Source organism: Panthera onca, chromosome Y, assembly GCF_046562875.1.
Source record: "Panthera onca isolate mPanOnc1 chromosome Y, mPanOnc1 haplotype 2, whole genome shotgun sequence".
NCBI lineage: Eukaryota > Metazoa > Chordata > Mammalia > Carnivora > Felidae > Panthera > Panthera onca.
This window is the reverse complement of record NC_138358.1, coordinates 28,511,353-28,533,723: the sequence shown is the minus strand read 5'-3', so window position 1 is coordinate 28,533,723 and position 22,371 is coordinate 28,511,353. Positions and strand designations below refer to the sequence as shown.

At 48.0% G+C, this 22,371-nt stretch overlaps 1 protein-coding gene across 2 annotated transcripts in view; it reads right to left on the bottom strand.

Moving 5' to 3' along the window:
• LOC145714924 (cAMP-dependent protein kinase catalytic subunit PRKX) overlaps window positions 1–22,371 on the bottom strand; it is a 72,900-nt gene that overhangs the window by 11,941 nt on the left and 38,588 nt on the right. For both annotated transcript variants that reach the window (XM_081794453.1, XM_081794452.1), the window contains exons 3-6: window positions 17,180–17,443; window positions 10,230–10,349; window positions 4,683–4,778; window positions 2,133–2,190 (exon numbers count right to left, since the gene is read on the bottom strand). In XM_081794453.1, coding sequence (XP_081650579.1) covers window positions 2,133–2,190; window positions 4,683–4,778; window positions 10,230–10,349; window positions 17,180–17,443 — 538 coding nt within the window. The remainder of the gene's footprint in view (window positions 1–2,132; window positions 2,191–4,682; window positions 4,779–10,229; window positions 10,350–17,179; window positions 17,444–22,371) is intronic.

The following is a 22,371-nucleotide window of genomic DNA, read 5'->3' as shown; positions in this document are numbered from 1 at the left end:
AAGGAGACACGATGACGAAATGCAGTATGGGACACCGATGTGACTCCTGAACACAAAGAAGACATTGGGGGAAACTGAACAACATCGAACAGAGTTGGACTTTAGCCAGTCATGTCAGACATGGCGCGCTGGAGTAGGATGTTCGGAATGAGGGAAACTGGGTGTGAGTATTCGGGAGCTCTCTGTACTATCTTTTTAGTTTTTCTCCACATCCCAAACTCTTCTGAAACAGCAACATTTATTTTTAAAACATCAGGTTGAGGAACGGTAGGGAGAGCTTCTGATCCTGGAGGGTTCCCCTCACTACTACTCCGTGGCTGTGGCACCCGACTACCACGTGCAGTGGCCGGGTTCGTGGTTGTTCAAGTTAGAGTCCTAGGCGCTAGCCTCTCATGGATGACACCCCTCACAAGCCCATCACACCATTTCTGATCGGGCAACGTAAAGGAATCACATGGCAAGCAATTCGAGCAAGGCATGGTCTTGGAGCTTAGCTGTGAATCCATCAGGCAATTTTCATACGACTTGTCATAAAACGGCGGGAAGATCGAACGGAGAACTAATCTGTTTCGTGGCTGTGTTCCCTGCACCAGTAACATCCCATAAATTAACATCGAAGACCCTCCTTGGAGACGGGGACATAGGAGCCAGTGTCCGTGAATGATGTGAAGGACAAATGAGACCACTGTTATGGGTTGAATTGTGCCCTACACAAAAGGGATACATCGAAGTCCCAGCCCTGGTACCTGTCAGTGTAAGTGTGTGGAAATAGGGTCTTTGCAGATGTAAACAAGTTAAGACGAGGTCATCAGGGTGGCCCGAAATCCAGTGACAGGTGTCCTTATAAGAGACAGAAGAGGAGAGACACGGACACAGAGGAAAAGCCAAGTGAAGGCAGAGGCAGAGATGGGAGGGGCGTGGCCAGAAGCCCAGGGACGCCTGGAGCCCCAGAAGCTGGAAGAGGCAGGAAGGACCCTTCCTTGGAGCCTCAGGAGGGCGCCCAGCCCTGCTCTGCCCGGATCTGAGTGGTCCTGCCCCGCCTGGATCTCAAACTTCTGGTCCTTTGTTGCAGCAGGCACAGTGACACAAATACACCCACATACACAGAGCGTCCCGAGAGCTCGCTGGAGACCGAGCCTCACACACGGGTCTGTGTCCTCCAAGATTAGAGCAGACAAGGCCAATGCACTGGCCCAAGTTTAAGCTCCTCCGTGGACGTCCAGAACTAGAAATAGCTAAGAAGATGTTCACGGACTCTCTTAGGCTCGGAGATCCCATAACACAACCACAACACGCATAGAAGATACCATACCCTTTATGCAACAATCCCTTAAATATATTACCCTCCACATGAAAAGCGTGTGGAAATCATACACGATGTCCACCTCAAATGATTAATTCGCACGCAAATGTGCAAACCCATGTTTATCTCGCCATTCACAACAGCCCAAAGGTGCAAACAACCCAAATGTCCATCAACAGGCGAATAGGGAAACACAACGGGGTCCATCCATGACCAGGGTATGACTCAGTCATAAAACGGAATAAAGCACCTGCTACCCCACGGATGGGCCCTGAGAACATGATGCTCAGGGAGAGAAGCCAGACACAAAAGGTCACTGATGGTGTGATTCATTTACAGGAAAGCCCAGAATGGGGGAATCCACAGAGACAAAAGTAGATTAGTGGTTACTCAGGGCAAGAGGGACAGAAGGATAGCGTAACGACAGCAGAAGGGTATGGGGTTTCTTTCTGAGATGAAGGAAATTTCTTTAACATTGACTGTGGTGACGGCTGCATAATGCTGTAGAAGTATTAAAAGCTACCGGACTGTCCACTTTCAATCGGTTGGTCATACATTATGTGACTTGTAGGTCAGTAACGCTATTCGAAAAGCAGAAACAAACCAGCAAAATACCGAGAGCTGCGAGATCACGGTTGAGTCATTTCCTCGTTGGGAGAGAAATGGGATGGGGTGTAGACCCAGCCGGACGGGCACACCCAGACACCCAGATTTGAAATCTGTCCAATCATCAAACACCAATACCATGCCTTTGTTTCCATACATAGGGACGTGTGGTGAGAAGTGACAGGGGCAAAGAGTGGTGATACGTATGGAAACAAACACTGACCTTCATGTTTCCGAGCCGTCTCGTTCTGTCAACGACCAGCAGTTTCTTAATGAGGTCCCTATTGGGGGGAAAGAGACAGAAAGTATACACATCTTGATATGGAACCGGGCAAGCACAGGATGGCCACAGCCACATCGTCGGCATTTGGAGAGAGGATCAACTTTCCTTTGGCCTCAACCTTTTCTAGCCCTTGTTTCTTAACCGATTATCAGTTTCTAAGTAACGTATGCAAAGCTGGGTGGGCTACACAGAGATCACAGGGCTGAGGAAACGTGGATGAAATCATTGTGCAGGCTGCTGGTGAGAATGCAAACTGGTGCGGCCGCTCTGGAAAGCAGAATGGAGGTTCCTCAAAAAACTAAAAATAGAACGACCCTACGACCCAGCAATTGCACTACTAGGCATTTATCCAAGGGATACAGGCGTGCTGTTTTGAAGGGACACATGCCCCCAGTGTTTACAGCAGCACTATTGACAATAGCCAGAGTATGGAAAGAGCCCAAATGTCCATCGATGGATGAATGGATAAAGAAGATGTGGGGGGCGCCTGGGTGGCTCAGTCTGTTGAGCGTCCGACTTCGGCTCAGGTCGTGATCTCACCACTCGTGAGTTCGAGCCCCGCGTCGGGCTCTGTGCTGACAGCTCGGAGCCTGAAGCCTGCTTCGGATTCGGTACCTCCCTTTCTCTCTGCCCCAACCCACTCGCATTCTGTCTCTCTCTCTCAAAAATAAATAAACATTAAAAAAATTAAAAAAAAAAAAAGATGTGGTGTGTACACACACACACACACACACACACACACACACACACACTGGAGTATTACTCGGCCATCAAAAAGAATGAAATCTTGCCATTTGCCACTACATGGATGGAACTGGAGGGAATTATGCTAAGCAAAATTAGTCAGAGAAAGACAAGTATCATAAGATTTCACTTACATGTGGAATTTGAGAAACTCAACAGATGAACATGGGGAAGGGAAGGAAAATTAAGATAAAAAGAGAGAGGGAGGCAAACCATAAGAGACTCTTAAATACAGAGAACAAACTGAGGGCTGCTGGAGGGGAGGTAGGTGGGGGATGGGCTAAATGGATGATGGGCCTTAAGGAGGACACTTACTGGGGTGAGCACTGAGTGTCGTCAAGTGATGAATCGCCAAATTCTATTCCTGAAATCACTATTACGCTATGTTAACTAGCTTGGATTTAAATTATGAAAAAAAGTAAAGAAAACATTAAAAACATTAAAAAAAATCGTTGTGCAGAAAATGAGCCTTTTAATATAACATGCAAAACAATAGATATCGAAACCCCCCAGGCCAATCGAAAGACCCACAGCCCAGATTCAAAAACTCCATGATGCAGCTTTCAGTGACTAAGCTTTCCTGATGTGCCTTATGTCCCGGGCTCAGGAGCACATAGCCAGACTCACACCGCGCCCCGGGCTCCATGACCAGCTGGGAAGGCTGAGATCCCAAGACCCGTGGTGATCTATGTAACGGTCCAGGGTCCCAGGGTCCCAGGGTCCCTGGTTGGACCATGGGACGGAAATTCTATACAATATTTTTCATTTCTTTCGAGAGAAAAGAAACCTTTTTGCGTGCTGTATCTGTCCTGGCATCTCAGTGTCTTAGTATTCACGGCACAGGGTGTCCCCCTTCTGGATGGTTATTTTTAAATGGAACCTCCTCTTCTTGCTAGTCTTTTAAAGCCTGCCTGGAGGGGCGCCTGGGAGGCTCAGTTGATTGAGCGTCCGACTTCGGCTCAGGTCACGATCTCACGGTTCATGGGTTCGAGCCCCATGTCGGGCTCTGTGCTGACAGCTCGGAGCCTGGAACCTCCTTCGGATTCCGTGTCTCTCCCTCTCTCTGCCCCTCCCCTGCTCACGCTCTGTCTGTCTCTGTCTCTCAAAAATAAATAAACGTGAAAAATAAATTTAAAAAGAAATCATTCTTGTGTTTTTAAAAACTTAGTTTTCCGCACCCCCCTGCCACAGATTTCATGAAATGCATTCCCAAAGTTACTAACACTGAACCCACAGAAAAGTTCTTGCAGCAGATGTTCATCAGTCTAAATTTCAGCGTGAAAGAAAGAATTTAGGAAGGAAAATAATTGAAGCCGGAGAAAAAAAGAAACGTTGCTAAAGCCAGCCATGTTTCTGCCAACCGTAAAACTAGCTAAAGGAGGAGGCGGGGGGGGGGGGGGGGGGCGGACAGGGAGGGGGGACCCTTCTCGTCAAATACCCGAAGGGCTCTCTTAGTAAATGCAATTAACAAATGCCTTCACTGGCTACTTGTAAATGTCATTTCTTTCAAAAGGCATAAAATCTGGCCAAGAGTCGTGAAAAGGGGAAGCATCATTATACGAAAATAATGACAACGTTTTCCCTTCCAGGGGAAAAGAGAATGACCCAAAGAGTTCTGTCACGACACATTCACAATGCAAGATGCTATCCTGCTGGGCAGATGCCGTGTCTGGGAAATCTGATGTCCTTTCTAAATCAACACGCCCCCACCACCCCCACCATGAGGAGGGAAAACGGTTTACTTACTTTACACTGAAATCCAAATGTCTGGGGAAATCTATTTTGCCCGCGAGAATTTTTTGATAAATGCCAAATGGGTTGTCATCAAAAAACGGAGGAAACCTGTAAGAAAAATAAACATCTATTTTTAGCAGAGAGCAAGCACGGAAAAAATCCTGCTTCCTAACGATTTCCACTCAACACACATACAGGGCACAATTTGTTGCACATGGACTCCTTTCTTGCACGCTGGGGACGCCGGAATCTTGGGACACACGGAGCACGGCTGGTTCCAGGAGGAAAAGAATGCAGCAGAGGAATGGCCAGCGTAGACAAGGCAATGACCATTAGAGCACGTGATCGACTGTGGGGGTCGGTCTCTGGCATTAAAAATGTCACCCCATCACAGGGTGCCTGGGTGGCTCAGTTGGTTGAGCGTCTGTCTGACTGCGGCTCAGGTCACGAGCTCATGGTTCGTGGGTTCGAGCCCCACGTCGGGCTCTGTGCTGAAAGCTCGGAGCCTGGAGCCTGGTTCGGATTCTGTGTCTCCCTCTCTCTCTGGCCCTCCCCTGCTCACACTCTATCTCTCTGTCTCTCTCTCAAAAATAAACATAAAAAACCTTCTTTAATTTATAAAAAGGGAAAGCAACATATGTATCTTCTCTAATATCTTGAAATAGAAAAAAAATCTGAAACAAGTAAGAAATATAGTTAAAACCGCAAGGAGGAAAAAAAATCCAAGAAAATCCAGAAGTGAATCAAGAAATAAATCCCAGATCCCTACCTACATGCCCCGAGGCACAGACTGTACTTTGGATATGGGCTCATAGTTCCTTCCCAAGGGTAATACCCTCAACTCAAAAGTATAACTGTTAATTGGATTCTTTAGAAGTGGAACTTCTAATTAAGTGAAACAAGCAGTGAAAATAACTTATAAAATGCAACTTGCAAATGGTATCCTGATGGAAGATGGCAACTTTCAATACTCCAAATTAATTTCTGACATTAAAAAAAAAAACAACAGAGAGGTGCCTGGGTGGCTCAGTTGGTTGAGCGTCCAACTTTGGCTCAAGTCATGATCTCGCGGTTCGTGGGTTCGAGCCCCGCGTCAGGCCCTGTGCTGACAGCTCAGAGCCTGGAGCCTGATTCTGATTCTGTGTCTCCCTCTCTCTATCCCTCCCTCACTCACGGTTTCTCTGTCTCTCTCTCTCTCTCGGTCAAAAATAAACATTTAAAAAAAAACCAAAAAATTGAAAAAAAATAAAAACAAATGACAGAAAACAAAAGAGTACAGTTGTTTTTATTTTTTTCAATTTTTTTCACCTTCTTACCCTGCCAATCTGTGAATAGGAGCTTATTTGGAGACTCTTTGAAAATGTGGGTAAGTGAAGGATATGAGATGAGCCGATCCTGATTGAGGATGGCCCTGAATCCAATGGCAGATGTCCTTGTAAGAGACAAAAGAGACACACAGACACAGAGGAGAAGCCGCGTGAAGGGGGAGGCAGAGACGGGAGGGACACGGCCACGAGCCCAGGGACGCCTGGAGCTCCAGAAGCTGGAAGAGGCAGGAAGGACCGTCCCCTGGAGCCTGCTGGATCTCAGCAGCCCTGCCCATGCCTGGATCTCAACCTTCGGGTCTCCAGAACAGAAAAACGATAAATTCCTATCCCAAGCCACCATGGTTTTAGCCATCTGTCTTGCCAGCTACTGATACACAGAATAGACCCATTACCTCTGCACGTATATTACAGAGAAGTGGAAAATGGAAAAAACAAAGAACAGAACAGAACGTACAAAGAAAGGAAATTAATGGGCACGTTGAGGGAGAGGAGGCAGGTGAGAAGGAGACGTGGAAAACGCTGCATAAAGGTGAACGTGTGGCCGTGGGTGATGCAGGCATGAAATCGCGTTTTTTTCTGAAGTGACGTTCCAGATCCATAAACAGAGACTCAGCGTCGTGCAGACAAGCGCCGTGTCTCGGAGCGGCCGGTGATTAGGGTTTGGTGACTCCAACTCTTCCAACCACGGTTGCTTCCAGAGTTACGAGCTGCCTCGTACTGCGAACCCGGCCAGACCAGGCTCGGGAGGAAAGGTCTACACGCACGCAGATTCTCAGCCGGTCCTCACCATCCGACTACGCCTATCAAGTTAACAGCTCCCGAGTCAACCTTCCCTCATCTGCCAGATGCTTTGTGTAACCAGGGTTGGGAGAGTCGTCGTCGTCCATTCTTGGGTGGCGAGCCCATCTGAGGACACCGGGCCGTATGATTTCATCGGGGAAACGCGCTCGTCCGACACCAGGAGAAAATGTGTCATACGTACCTAACGACCGTTACGGACGGCGTGAAACAAAGTGTTCTCAGGAAGCAGGCATCACAGGACCGCGTCACCGGGAAGCTATGTCAGCAGGAGTTTAACAAGCGGAAAAAGAAGATCATCGCTGCATGATGTCTTTTCCAGATCCGACCCAGCCACCTACACCTTCCAGTAGAATGGATCGTCCAGAAAGAGGCACCACATCGTGCCGTCACGTTCCCCATCACCCTCTTAGAAAACCACACGGGGGGCGAGCCTGGGGGACATGGGTTCGAGGGAAGAGTTTGTCAAGAAGAAAGAACTTTTCTGCAGAGAAAACAGAAAGGGCAGGTGCGACCCGTTCACCATTCTTTTCGCTGCTTTTCCTCAAAGACCTGGGACTTGGTAGAAAACGTAAAACGTGCATCCTGTAGAAAAAGGGGCAAAGACAACGAGCTGGGCTGTGCGAGGGGGTGAGGGGCCGAGTGTAGGGTAAGAAAGAGTCTGAGGGGCACTCGGTGAAGCCGGCTGGCCACGATTCTCAATACGGGGTCCCAGGGAACCCTAGGGTTCCTGAAGCGTCTTTGAGGAGTTTTGCGATGGCCTTTTTTTTCTAACGGCAGAGCTGAATGTGGATACGTTTTTGTTTTTGTTTTCCCCATCCAACTCCAGCAATGGTGGCCTCGTTGGTGTGTGTGGGGGACAACTCCAGCTCCAGCCAGGGAAATGTCCCCTGGCCAACACAGGGAGCAGCTGGAGGGGGCAAGGAGGAAATTCAGAACGGGTCCAGGTGAGGGCAGAGTCTCGTACAACTGCAGGAGCCAAAGAATGCCCAGGAGGGATCAGCCAGGCTTGCGGCATAGACAGTCATCACTGTCAAGAAATCCCTCCAGGGGCACCTGGGGGGCTCAGTGGCTTCAGCGTCCGACTTCGGCTCAGGTCATGATCTCACGGTTTGTGAGTTCGAGCTCCGCGTGGGGCTCTGTGCTGACAGCTCAGAGCCTGGAGCCTGCTTCCGATTCTATGTCTCCCCTCTCTCTCTGCCCCTCCCCTGTTCATGCTCTGTCTCTCTCTGTCTCTCAAAATTAAATAAGCAAAATAAATAAATAAATAAATAAATAAATAAATAAATAAATATTTAAAAAAAAAGAAAAGTAAAAGAAATCCCTCCAGAAAACCCAGACTCACTCCAACTGGAGATGTGTAAAACAGAAATACGTTAGTGTAAACGCACAGGTACCTGCACTATTTTCTATTCTACTCCTAATATTATATTAGAAATATATTAGAAATCAATGATATTCCATTAAAAAAAGAAACATTCCATTTTCTAATATTCTAATACAGTGTTTTCTAATATTTGAATGGATTATATATATCCTAATAGTATTTTAATCATCCCAATAATTATTTACATAATTATCCTAATATATTCATTCGAATATGCCCTATTATAATCTAATTTTATTTTATTCTATTTAATTCCAATAGTTTCCTTATAGTCTAACAATATGTTCCAAAACTGTACTTACTAACAATATTTCCCATTATTATATTCTGTAAGTAGAATGTATCCTAACAGAACGTACCTAGTAATACAAAGAAAACCTTGCTCATAACCTCATCTATTAAAGCCCTGGACGCCAAGGTTCATTTATTGTTAAGCAATGGTGACCTCTAGCGGTCAATAATATGAAGGAAGGGATATATGCTGCAGGCCGTCTGAGGGGAATCTGATGAATTTGGACGTATAAATATTCACAACCGTTTTATCTTCTTGATAGATGAACCCTGTGTGTGATTCATATTAACCTTCTGGTCTGCCTGGCACTTCACAGGCTGGGTGTCTATTAAGAAATTTGTTTCTGTGTGATTTGCTAAAGACATCTGAGCGAAGAGTTAATGGAAAATACAGAAGACCAGATAGATGACAGATAGGTGATGGGTAATGGATGGATGCATGGGTGGATGGATGGACGGAGAGATGGGAGAGATAGATGAATAGATAGATACATACACAGATGATAGACAGGTAAACAGACAGATGGACAGAAAGATCGGATAGATACAAAGACAGGTAGGTAGGTAGATAGATAGGCAGAAAGACAGATAGGTAGGCAGATAGACACGTTGATAGATGATAGATACAGAGATAGATAAATATAGATGGAGAGCTGGATAGATGGATGGATGGATAGACAGACAGGTAGGTATATAGAGACAAGTGGATTAGATACACAAACAGATAGGATAGATACACAGAATGCATAGACAGACTGGTAGAGAGGTGATCATAGACGACAGACACATGATAGCTAAAACATGATAAATATATAGGTAAACAGTTGCTAAATACTGAGATAATCAATAGACACACAAAGAAATTCAGGCTTTCACAGATTCCATGCTGGCCACACCCTCCGTGCAGAAATACACCCGTTTCCATCATTTTTTTTCAAACCGAAGGGGAAGGTTTCCAGGCAAAAATCTCTGGTCTTGCCCTACAGGGATATCAGGTGTGGAATGGGGTCCAGGTTTGGCCGAGTGTCTGCTGACCTCCCCAGCAGGAAACAAGGAAGCTAAAGACAGAGGACAAAGGACAGGGAGCGAGGCCCGCACATCCAGGAGCCCCCCGCCAGTCTCCTGGCACCTGACACACCAGACGCCCGTCGTCCGCACCATCAGAGAAGAGCTCTTCCTCCATGGGACCAGGAGGAGTCCCCACGTCCACACTTGCTAAGCATGGGATGCTTGCTTTATGCTTCTGGTAAAAGAGCATCCTAAGCCAGACAGGAGTTTTTCACCATGACGATGCCTTGATAACATGTGAAACACCTCTGGCATCCGGACGACGGGACAGGGTGACTTTGCAAACCTCACGCAAAGCGACCATGGGCACGCTCTCTGCTTACTGGCTCGCTGCTCCTTCATAACGTCCTGAACTCCATGCGGATTTATTTACTTTCATCCGAAACGTGCTGTAATTGCTTAGCTCTGTCCACTGCTCCAAAAGGGTCCAAGCGGAAGATTGAATATTATATTCACGGGAGGCAGGAACACTTAGACACAGGGTAGAGGTCCCAACGGCCGGTGCTTGTGGTGGGCGCTTTTGCTCTTACGAAAGCGCACTTACCTGTGGGTCCCCGTGGTCATGGTGGCACCGACTGGGAAACTGGCACAGGTATTTGCCAGCGGAAAGTACGGTTCTAGAAGCAGGAAAGGGAGGTACCCCGTCAGCAAGTGGACTTCCTTTTTCTCCATGGGAGCCCTACTCACCCCGAATGCATCTCAAATATCAGGATGCCAAGCGCCCACCAGTCCACAGCTCTCCCGTGGCCCTTGCTCTGGATGACTTCGGGGGCCAGGTACTCGGGCGTGCCACAAAGCGTCCACGTCCTGGGGACAGAGAACAGCACGCACAGAAGAGTTAGCTGGGGTCGGCGAATGCGTGCGTCTCAGGAGGACCTCGCGTGACAATGGCTTCGGCCATCACAGCCATGTCCCTCCCCATCCCGCAGACACACAGCGCTGGACAGAGATACTGGCATTGTGAACCAGGATTGGTTCCCTTACCAACACTCATCTATCCCGATACAAGCAAAAATACATGCTCGGTTTGACCACCACCCGCCGTTGGCTGTCGCTTCACCATTATTACTCGAAACGCAAAAAAGCCACAGTACTGGTTTTCCTAGGAAATGATACGGAAAACAAATGCAAGAATTTGTTCATAACTTCCTGTCTTGGGGGTCCCATCAAGAGCCCCCAGCAACAAAGTACTTCTGTCCTCGGGGAGGAAGTGCTGTGAACTTTCCACCTTTTCCCGAAAAGATCTGACGCGTTTTCAAGGTGTCTGTGGGTTCAAGGTCATGTTAGTCTCTCCAGTGGCTTCTAGAAATCCTGAGGTTAAGGGACCCTGGGATATTTGGGGTTGAAATGGAGCAAGGGGGGGGCTTTGGGAAGGATTTTCTCCACAGAGGAGGTGAGACTTGCCAAAAATGTAGCTTCTAGCCCCGCGCAGAGGACCGTGGGCTAAAAGTGAGGGAACCGCAGAATGTCATCATCCGAGGCCCCCCGGTCACGGTGCTTTGTTACGGCAGCCGTGGGAAAGGCACGCACTCCCCAAGCCGGCCACTCACACACAGAACCTTCCTTCTGAAGCACGTGCGGGCTGGACCCGCACGTTCTACGGGACACGGTGTGTCGTCTAAGGGAACATAAGCCAACTGAAGGCAGGGAACAGAAAACCTCTGAAAACCCAAGTTTGGAGGTCCAGAAGATGGTCATACTGACTCCCACGTGGTCTCGCTGGATGGCTGACGACCCCTCGCCCACTAAGACTCTGACACGTGAGACCCTGAGCCCATCTCCAGAACACCTCTGCCCACCTTGCCAACTTACGGGCTCCCAAGGCTGCCTGAAGCCAGCTGGCAATCGGGCTCTGAGCTCCTAAATGCACAGGTGGCCGCATTATATATACATTAGGTACAGCGTCTCCACTTCCACTTGGAAAGGGGAGTATCTTTCTGGCTCTGTCCTAGCGTAAGGGGCACAGAGGGAATTTCTAAGTGGCCTGGGGTAGGCAGATGCCTCTCTAGAGGAAGAGCCTCCGGCAAAAGCGTCTGGTGCTTCTTGGCTGCACAGAGAGGCGTAAATTGCAACAGAGAGCTTCGGACCTCAGTAAGTAGGTAAAGACAGACAGACAGCCCTGGATGTTACGCAGACACTACCGGTGCAGGCTGTGAATTGTCTATGCACCTGGTCTCGTGTCTCTCAGCTCACTCGGCTCTTGGAGAGAAGGCAAGGGGACACCCGAGGTTCTCCGTTTGTGCACGGCTATCACTTCCACTGCCGTGGGCGCGTTAACGGAAGAAAAACACGACTCTGCAAAGCGCACCTCGAATCGCTCGTCATGACACCTGTATGGAGGTGAACGGTCTCCCCCCAAAAGTCCTAAACCCCAGAGCCTGTGGATGTGATCTTATTTGGAAATAGGATCTTGCTGATGGAATCAAGTTAAGACGAGGTAATATTGGATGAAGATAGACTAACTCAGTAACTGGTGTCCTTATAAGGAGGGGGACAGACACAAGACATCTCTTTCTACCATGTGAGGACACGGTGAGGAGGCAGCCATCAATCCTATCATACTAGGATCTCATTCTCCTGACCTCATTTAACCTCAAGTACCTCCTAAAAGCAGTATATCCAAACGCAGTCACTTCAGGGGGTTAAAGTTTCAATATATGAATTCTGGAGAGACACAATTCAGTCCACAGTAATGGTGGTGATGGAGATGGTTGTGATGGTGATGACGGTGATGATGATGGTGAGGATATTGATGATGATGGTGATGGTGATGATGACTGTCATAGTGATGATGGTCATGGTGGTGATGGTCATGGCAGTGATGGTCGTGGTGGTGATCTCGGCGATCATGGTGATCATAGTGATGATGATGGTCATGGTGATGATGATGGTCAAGGTGATGATGACAGTCATAGTGATGATGGTCAGGGTGATGATGATGGTCATAGTGATGACGGTCAAGGTGATGATGATGGTCAAGGTGATGATGATGATGGTCACAGTGATGATGGTCAAGGTGATGACGATGGTCAAGGTGATGATGACGGTCATAGTGATGATGGTCATGGTGATGATGATGATGGTCACAGTGATGATGACGGTCATAGTGATGATGGTCAAGGTGATGATGATGATGGTCAAGGTGATGATGATGATGGTCACAGTGATGATGGTCAAGGTGATGATGATGGTCAAGGTGATGATGACAGTCATAGTGATGATGGTCAAGGTGATAATGATGATGGTCACAGTGATGATGGTCAAGGTGATGATGATGGTCATGGTGATGATGACAGTCATAGTGATGATGGTCATGGTGGTGATCTCGGCAATCATGGTGGTCATGATGGTCAAGGTGGTGACGATGGTCACAGTGATGATGGTCAAGGTGATGATGATGGTGGTCCTAGTGATGGCGGTCATGGTGGTGATGGTGATGGTGGTGATCTTGGTGATCATGGTGGTCATGATGGTCAAGGTGATGATGATAATGGTGGTGATGGTGATGAAGGTGATGACAATGGATGGTCATAGTGGTAATGATGGTGATGCTGATGGCAGGGATGATAAAGTCAAAAGCAACATATGTATGCTCAGTGCTTACTATGTGCCTGGAACTGTCCTAAGTATGTACTTTCCAATTAGCAGATCCATCCATTCTTACCAACAATCCTAAGGAGTAGGAATAATTTTCACTTCACCGATGAGCAAAGCAGTGGATGGCAAATATCCTCAGGGCATTGGGGTGCCTGGGAGGTTCAGTCGGTTGAGCGTGGGACTTCGGCTCAGGTCATGATCTCACAGCTCATGGGTTCAAGCCCTGCATCGGGCTCTGTGCTGACAGCTCGGAGCCTGAAGCCTGCTTCGGATTCTGTGTCTCCCTCTCCCTCTGCCCCTCACCTGCTCTCTATCTCTCTCTCTCAAAAATAAACATCAAAAAAAATGTGATAAAGTATTGATGTTATTTTTTTAAATCATTCTCCATTAGAGATAGCATGGTGAGTAATTACTTTAAAATGTACCAAACAGTGGCGCCTGGGTGGCTCAGTCAGTTGAGCGTCTGACTCTTGGTTTTGGCTCAGATCAGGATCTCACCGTTCATGAGATCAAGCCCCAAGTCAAGCTCTGTGCTGACAGAGCAGAGCCTGCTTGGGATTCTCTCTCTCCTTCTCTCTACTCCTCCCCCACTTGCTCTGTCTGTCTCAAAATAAATAAACTTAAAAAAAAGTTTGAAAAAATAAAAAATAAATAATGTAAGAAACAAAAATGTGGGAGAGGTAAAAACTCAAATCAGGTTGAGCACTGGGTGCTGTATGGAAACCAATTTGACAATAAATTTCATAATAAAAAAAATAAATAAATAAAGCCAAAAAAAAAAAAAACCCTCAAATCAGGTGGCAAAGGTTTGATGCCCACTGAATCTGGGTGAGAGGCATACAGGATTCAAGGTCAACAATTTTCTCCCCTCTGGTGGGTGTTTGAGAACGTTAAGGAACTATTGTTAAAGACTGGGAACAATGTTACTTATTACTAGCAAGATGTCAGGCACAAAAATCCAAAGGATGGCACTCAATGAAACATGTGAATTTTAAAAACTACAGAGGCGCCTGGGTAGCTCAGTCGGTTAGGCATCCGACTTCGGCTCAGGTCGTGATCTCGCGGTTCATGAGTTCGAGCTCCGCATCGGGCTCTGTGCTGACACCTCAGAGCCTGGAGCCTGCTTCAGGCTCTGTCTCCCTCTCTCTCTGCCCCTCCCTCACTCACTCTCTCTCTCAATGTCTCTCAAAAATAAACACAAAAAAAATTTTTTTAAACTACAACAGAATAACTGAAGTAAATGCGTCAGTATTTTCTTTTGATCACTTCAGAAAATGAAAAATAATTCTAGCGTGCCCCTTCATCTGCTAGGAAAGCTACGTGCAGAATAGAAAGTGTGTGATAAATAGTTTCACGCAACAATAAGAAACACCAGTGTAAAAAGAACTCACTCTAAGAAAATAAGAGTTCTGTAAAATTAAGACACAGGAGGGAAAAAATACACCTGCTATTGAGAACCGAGGGAAAGCTTAAAAAATTAAGTCACTACGAAAGAAGCAGGTGGACTACCGAATTACGTGCTCAACCACACTGCACGCGATGTTATTAAAAAGACAGGAGAAACACACTTTTCCACATTATGTGTTCAAAACCATTCTTGCAGGAGCACCTGGGTGGCTCAGTCGGTTAAGCGTCCGACTTCGGCTCAGGCCGTAATCTCGCGGCTCGTGGGTTCTAGCCCCGCATCGGGCTCTGCGCTGACAGCTCGGAGCCTGGAGCCTGCTTCAGATTCTGTGTCTCCCTCTCTCTCTGGGTCTCTTACACTCACACTCTGTCTCTCTCTCTCTCAAAAATAAATAAAAACATTAAAAAAATTTTAATAAAAAACAAAAAACATTACTGCAGATGAGTCTGTGGTTGGTTCCACGTCTTCTGGGCTGATCCCTGTGGACGTTTCCTTCCACCTTTATGCAAAAATCAGGTCTGTTGTCGAATCCTGAACCAGAAGAGAGGACGTGACTATGTGCCCACGGGCACCACGGGTCCAGAGCTGGCCCAGAAGGGAGAGACTTCACCAAGCAAATCAAGAACAATTAGGAAGAAGGGGGGGTCGGGGGGAGTGTTTTTGTGGTCTACACAGCCCATGCCTGGAAAATGAAGTTGTTTGTAAAAGCAATAGATCGAGATGGTAATGAGGCCTTCTTTCCCCGAACTCAACGTCTTAAGTAAATTAACTGCGTGATGTTATCTACACCACCACCGTCATCCATTTAGTCTTAAATGGACACGATGGGGTAACTGCAGAGGAACACCGCTCGCCAAACTTAGAAGCAAGCGAATGCGTGAAACATTTTAAGGCGGGATGGTTGGAATCAGACTTCCAAATAAAAGGACTTAAAGAAAACAAAAAGCGGAGAAGGGGGTGTAAGGACTTTCTACGACGTGATGCCAACGGGGGACGGCCCCAATATTCTAAACCAGCTACGATGTGTTAATAGGGTCTCCGTTCACAGGGGTATGGAAGACCAGTTTGCTTTTATGGGCCTTATTCTTACAAAGGGAATACGGGAAATTCCACAGGGGATAATCAGATGGAAGTTAACCGCATCACAACGTGCAAAACTGCTTCCGACCAAAATCAACGTTCTCATAAATGCAGACGTGTCCATAACATGAGGAATAGAATTATCACCTTAGCCATCCCCACGTCACCAAGAAATGGAAAAATATGGGGAGATTTTTCTTTTCTTTCTTTCTTTTCTTTTTTTTTTAAGATTTTATTTGTAAGTAATCTCTACACCCAACATGGGGTTCAAACTCACAACCCTGAGATCATGACCTGGAATGACTATGGAATTGAAATTTTAATCCACTTTTAATGAATTTAAACTTAAAACTTGTTTAATGTTTATTCATTTTTGAGAGAGACAGTGCGAGCCGGGGAGGGGGTAGACAGAGAGGGAGACACAGAATCCAAAGCAGGCTCCAGGCTCTGAGCTGTCAGCACAGAGCCCGACGCGGGGCTTGAACTCACGAACTGCAAGATCATGACCTGAGCCGAAGTCAGACGCCCTTACACTTAAATTTAAAACCCAATACTCACTACAGTTGCTGAGAAAGTTTCCAGTATTTTTGGAAAGCCTGGCCATGTGCGTCTATCTTCCCAACTGTAAATTTTATGGGTTAAAGCAAAGAGTAAGTGTTTCTGATGAAAATGTAGTACCCTGAGACGCACCAAAAATTCACGTAAACGCGCCCAACTGTTTGCAGGGGTTATGTGTTGGAATAATCATATTTGAGATGCAGTGGGTTACGTATGCTATCTTATTAAAATTTTACTTTTTAAAACAAGGCTTCTTGGGGCACCTGGGTGACTCAGTATGTGGGGCTTGTCGGGGTCTAAAGGTTTGGTTTTGGATAGAATTTTAGATTCTGAGTCCAAAGAGGCAAGCAAGGCGGAAGGATATAGAGACGGGTGTGGAAAATTTTCTTTCACGCTGTGTAGACACTCCCATCACATCGCACATCAGTTTTGTAGGTTTTTTTGTTTCTTTTGTTTTCAGGTTATTTGGATGAAATATTTTTGATGAAATATCTGATGAGGTATTTTTGATGAAATATGCTACGAATGCACCGGGCTTAAATGCATGGGATTTACGGTACTGTCTGCCCTGAATTGTATCTATAAAGGCTGAATTACTCCTCACGGAGAGAGAATATGGTCTCTGTGATTCGCGGCACCTAAAGACCCGTGGAAATCAACACACACGGGCATTACAGGTGCATTACCCTCCCTTAAGCTAAAGGCTGGACGTTTATACGTTGTATATTCTATAATCGTACACACTAGGTCCGAACATGTCCTCAGCTAAATGGAGCACGGCAGATCATGGGGCGAAGCGCACCCAAAAAAAGGCATCGTATGCCCAACTGCGTAAGATTTCACCTTATAGAATTATTGTTTGCTCCTGGAACTCAACTCAGCCCCATCCAGCATCTGTGCTCTTACTCTCACGGTCGCTCAAAAATCATAAGCATTCAAGAAAATCCGGACGCGGCACCGGGCGAGTGGGCTGAAATGGGTGAAAACGGTCACTTACTTGTCTACCAGTTTCTTGGCGAACCCAAAGTCGGTGAGCTTGATGTGGCCATCCCTGTCCAGCAGTATGTTTTCCGGCTTCAAGTCCCTGTAGACGATCTCCTTTGAGTGCAGGTACTCAATGGCGCAGACGATCTCCGCGGAGTAGAACAGCCCGGTGCTGCTGGAGAAGCGGCCTCGCTTCCGCAGGTAGCTGAAAAGCTCGCCGCCGGGCACGAACTCCATGAGCATGTACAGGAAGCGCTCATCGTGGCACGTCCAGAACCTGCGGGACGGCACATGGGAGTCAGAGCCGCGCCAGGGACACACAGACGTTAGGGCGCGGGCGTGAACGGACAGTAAGATGCCATATGGACAGGAGCGCGGGGCGGGCTCAGTCGGTTAAGGATCTAGCTCTTCATTTCGGCTCAACTCACGATCTCATGGTTCATGGGTTTGACCCCTGCATCAGGCTCTGCACTGGCAGTAAACAGCCTGTTTCAGATTCTTTCTCTCTCTCTCTCTTGCTCTCTGCCCCTTCCCCACTCTCTCTCTGTAAATAAATAAATAAACCTAAAAAAAAGAAAGATGCTGTATAGTTATTGAGATATTCATATACGGGAACAGATGCTTGAATATGCGTATGTAGATGTAATCTGCTACCATGTTTTTTGTTTGTTTGTTTTTTGCTGTTTATTTTACTTCTGAGACACAGAGCGCGCGCACGGGGGAGGGACAGAGGCAGAGGGATACACAGAATCCGAAGCGGGTTCTGTGCTAAGCGGAGAGTCCAATGAGGGGCTCGGACTCACAAACTGTGAGATCATGACCTGAGCTGAAGTCAGCCAGTTCACCAACTGAGCCCCAAGAGCATGTTGTGATAACAAAGTGTCCCCCAGGCTGAATTCTGTCACCCAAAATTATACACAGAAGCCCTATGCCCAGGACCTCAAAATGTGATCGTATTAGGGGATAAGGTCCTTAAAGAGGAGATTAAGGTAAAATGAGCTCACCAGGGTGGGCTCTGATCCCACAGGACTGGGGACCCTTGTAACAGGTGACAGGAGGAAGCAGCCTCATGACCAAACGAGAAAAAGTGCAATTATGCACCGAGAACCCCCCCTGCTTGGAGAAGCGGGCTCAGGGCGTCCACCTCCAGCAGAGGGTCCTGCCTGCTGGGACAGGCCGTGCCAACAAGATAAAGACGAAGCCACACGCGGGGGGACAGCTCGCCAGGACCGGAAAGATGCACTCGAGAGAAAATCATAAAGGAAGAAGCGTGCACAGGGGTCGGGAGAGGAGGTCACGCAGAGAAACACAAACCTGAGGCAGAAGGGAGGAAACCTTCCCCATCCCGGAAAGGGGAAGCCCTGCTGTGCCGAAGGGAAGCATTTAAAACACATGTTTAGGGGCGCCCGGGGGGGCTCAGTCGTTTAAGCGTCCGATTTTAGCTCAGGTCACGTGATCTCGTGACCTTGTGAGTTCGAGCCCCGCGTCGGGCTCTGTGCTGACAGCTCGGAGCCTGGAGCCTATTTCGGATTGTGTCTCCCCCTCTCTCTGCCCGTCCCCTGCTCATTGTCTGTCTCTCTCAACAATAAACGAACGTTAGAAAAATAAGAAATGAAATCAAAATTAAAACACATGTTCCTTTTGCCGACCACTGACGGGTACACATGCTACCAAGCCACGGTCGTATACACAGAAGGCGTCCGTGAAATGCGTGTGCAAACGCACAGCGCCTTCGGGGTGAGGATGCCTTTCGGGACGGCACCTGTTCGCTCGCGGCCTCTGCACGGATGCCGTGTTCTCTCCAAGCCGGTACAGGGAGTGCGGACGTGAGGACATGCAGGAAGTCCCTGTTTCACTTATTGAGAGCCGAGCCCGGGTCTCCTGCTTCCCCTTCTTGCTTCCTGCTGCCGGGAGGGCCCATGATGTGCGGGATTGAGGCGTGAAGGCATATGGGGAGCACGAACGGTGTTGGCAGAGGCGGGGGTCCTGTTCTGCTGCTCTTCAGACTTTCTGGAGAAATCTTTTTGCAGTGACACAGATTGACCAGACGGCCACGTTCTCTCTAGCATTGAAAGTCCAGAGGAGTATTTCCTTGCAGCCACACGCCCTTGACTTCTTTTTTTTCATTTTTTTTTTTAAGGATTATTTATTATTGAGAGACAGAGAGACACAGAGCATGAGCAGGGGAGAGGCAGAGAGATGGAGAGACCCAGAATCTGAAACAGGATCCAGGCTCCGAGCTGTCAGCACAGAGCCCGACGCGGGGCTCGAGACCGTGACCCCAGCCAACGTCGGACCCTTAACCGACTGGGCCACCGACTGACTTCTTGATTAGTACAGCAAGAACATTCCTTCCGGGGAGGCTTCACTACCAAGGCTCGGTGTCACAAATGCATATGGCAGGCACACTCTGCTGTCGTGGGGATCCAACAATGAATCCACCGTTCTGGTGAGCAAATATGGTCTGGGCTCCAGATAGCACCTGGGTGGTACACGTGTAGAATGAAAGCTGTATGTAAGCCCCTGACGTTCTGGATTTCTCTGGAACAGGACGGGTGGTAAATTTGGCTAGAACCCATGGGAAAAAGCATGGTGTTCCGGAGTTTGGGCATGGCGCTCAGCCCTTGAAAAGACCCCAAGTGGCCAAAACTACGCAGGTCACGGCACTAGCGTGTTCTACAGCTGTGAATTTGGTTGAAAAGCTGAAAAAATATGCAGAACCCTACCTTCCCACCTCGCAAATGCGTAAGTACGTGCGTGCGTGTGCACGCACGCGCACACAGTCTCTTCACCAATTAGGATGCACCCATTCTGTGGATATATCCTATTGTCGCTCCTACGGATTCACAGCCAGGATCAAAATACACGCAGATCGTTTCTCAGCTCTAGAGAACAATGCACCGCCATGTTTTCATGCAACCTGATTTCACCCTTCAAAGGCACAGGAGAGAATTCACAATGGGGGAGATTAGAACAGGGCCAAGAGACAGCCAGTGGTAAGGAATGAAAGGGAGCTTTGGGGATTAATCAGCCAAGTGAAGGTGCATAGATCCAAGGACTGTATGGGTGGAGACCAGGAGATCCAGGCAGAAGGAGTGGGTCAACGAGAGCAGTCTGTCACCTGCGTTCCAGCTGAACTGCAATTTGGGGCACGAGTGGGTTGAGATATAGATATATCTGGGCAAAGATAGGACTTAGTGTCTACCCTTCTGCTCCCAATTTCAACACGCATCGCTGTTCTTTCCCCCACACCATGAAGCGATTCTGGGACACCAACCCGGCACCCTACAATTCAACTCAATTCCGACACGGTTGACCTGGAGACCACAGAGATCCCGCAGGAGAAGGGCGCAGTCCTACAACAATGGCCCAACAGACACTTCAGACGCCAATTCCAAGTCCGGCTTGTCACCTGTGCTTGTGACTGACCCGCTAGAGACGAGAGGTTCCCAAGACCCCTCCTTGGGTTCCATTAATCTGCTAGAGCGGTTCACAGAGCTCAGGGGAAACACATAACGAGGTAAATCACCGGCTTCAGATAAAGAGACAGAAGCCAGGAATGGCCGAGATGGAAGAGAAGCGGGGGGTCAAGGTGTGGGGAACCGTCCGTGCTCTCTCCAGGTGAGCAGTCTCCTCCAAATCTCCCCAAGTACGCCAACCAACTTGGAAACTCCCAAGCCCCGTCTTTCTGGGATTTCATAGAGGCTTCATCCAGTAGGCGAGGTTGATGAAATCATTGGCCTTTGGGGATTAACGCAAACTCCAGCCCCTCTCCCCTCCCCGGAGATGTGGGGTGGGTCTGAGCAGCCCAAGCCTCCAATTACAGGATTAGTTTCCCCGGCAACCAGCCCTCTGCCCTGGGTGGGGGGAGGGAGGTTCTCCAAAAGTCACCTCATTCACATAACAAAAGCCACCTTTGTCACTCTGCTCACTTAGGAAATTCCAAGGGTTTTAGGGCCTCGGTGCCAGGGACAAAGAGCAAACATCTATTTCTTGCCAAAAATCCCAACATCACAGGGACAAATGTCACACACTAACGACTGAGTGGGGCGCAGGACAGTGGTGTGTATGGATATATGGAGACACATCTGTCCCACAAATCTCTCAATAAGATCCAACAAAGCATCAATAACAATCCTACGAAAGTCACTATATATCAAGTGCGCTGTGGAGTACTCCCCAAGGAGTCGAAAAACAAGGCTACAAAAAAAAAAAAAAAAAATCCTGAGGGCCCTGGTGCCCCTGGCTCATCTTTCCTTCAAATCTCCACTACTAAGGCTTTTCTGGTATGGAGAGAATGGGCAACGCCGTGGGGGGTTACTGATAAGAGCCACAATATTCAAAGACACAATGTACAAGTATTTAGTCATCCCTTGGGGCTTGCGGGCAGAGACGAGGGGTCCAGGTGGCCACAAACGACTTAAAATCTGAGCCTAGAGAAGGAGAAACAGGATGAATCATGTCGGCCAATCCGCTTGTTAATTAATAACGGTTCATTGCGGGGCTCCGCCCCTCGCGTAGAGGCTAAAAAACAATGAAAACGCAAGGGCAAAAAGAAGTGGGTTTATCACGAGTGGGATGAGAAAAGGAGGCATTCCTGGGTCGAAAATTCAGTATGTAGGGGCATCTGGGTGGCTCAGTCGGTTGAGTGTCCAATTCTTGACCTCGGCTCAGGTCATGATCTCATGGCTCCTGAATTCAAGCCCCGTGTGGGGCTCTGCCCTGACAGCGCAGAGCCTGAGTCGTGTGTGTGTGTGTGTGTGTGTGTGTGTGTGTGTGTGTGTGTTTGTGTGCGCGCTTTAAGGACACAAAGATCTGTATCAGACTGTCCGTGTGATTACCTGGCACTGAAGGAGGGTGGGAAGAAGAGACAAAGGAAAGCCCTACGCAAGGGGAGCAGAAAAAGAAAAGAAAACCAACAAGAGAAAATGCTTCAGCTCCTCCACAAACAGGAAGGAGATATAATTCGACACAGAAAATGCAGCAAGCAGTTAAAGCAGGTACACGAACAGATACTTGGCATTAACACGAAGTACGAGAGCCAGAACGTGGAAACAACACAAGTGTCGATGGATGGATGGATGGATGGATGGATGGATGGATGGATGGGGGATGGATGGATGGTGGATGGATGGATGGATGGATGGATGGTGGATGGATAGGGGATGGATGGATGGTGGATGGATGGATGGATAGGGGATGGAT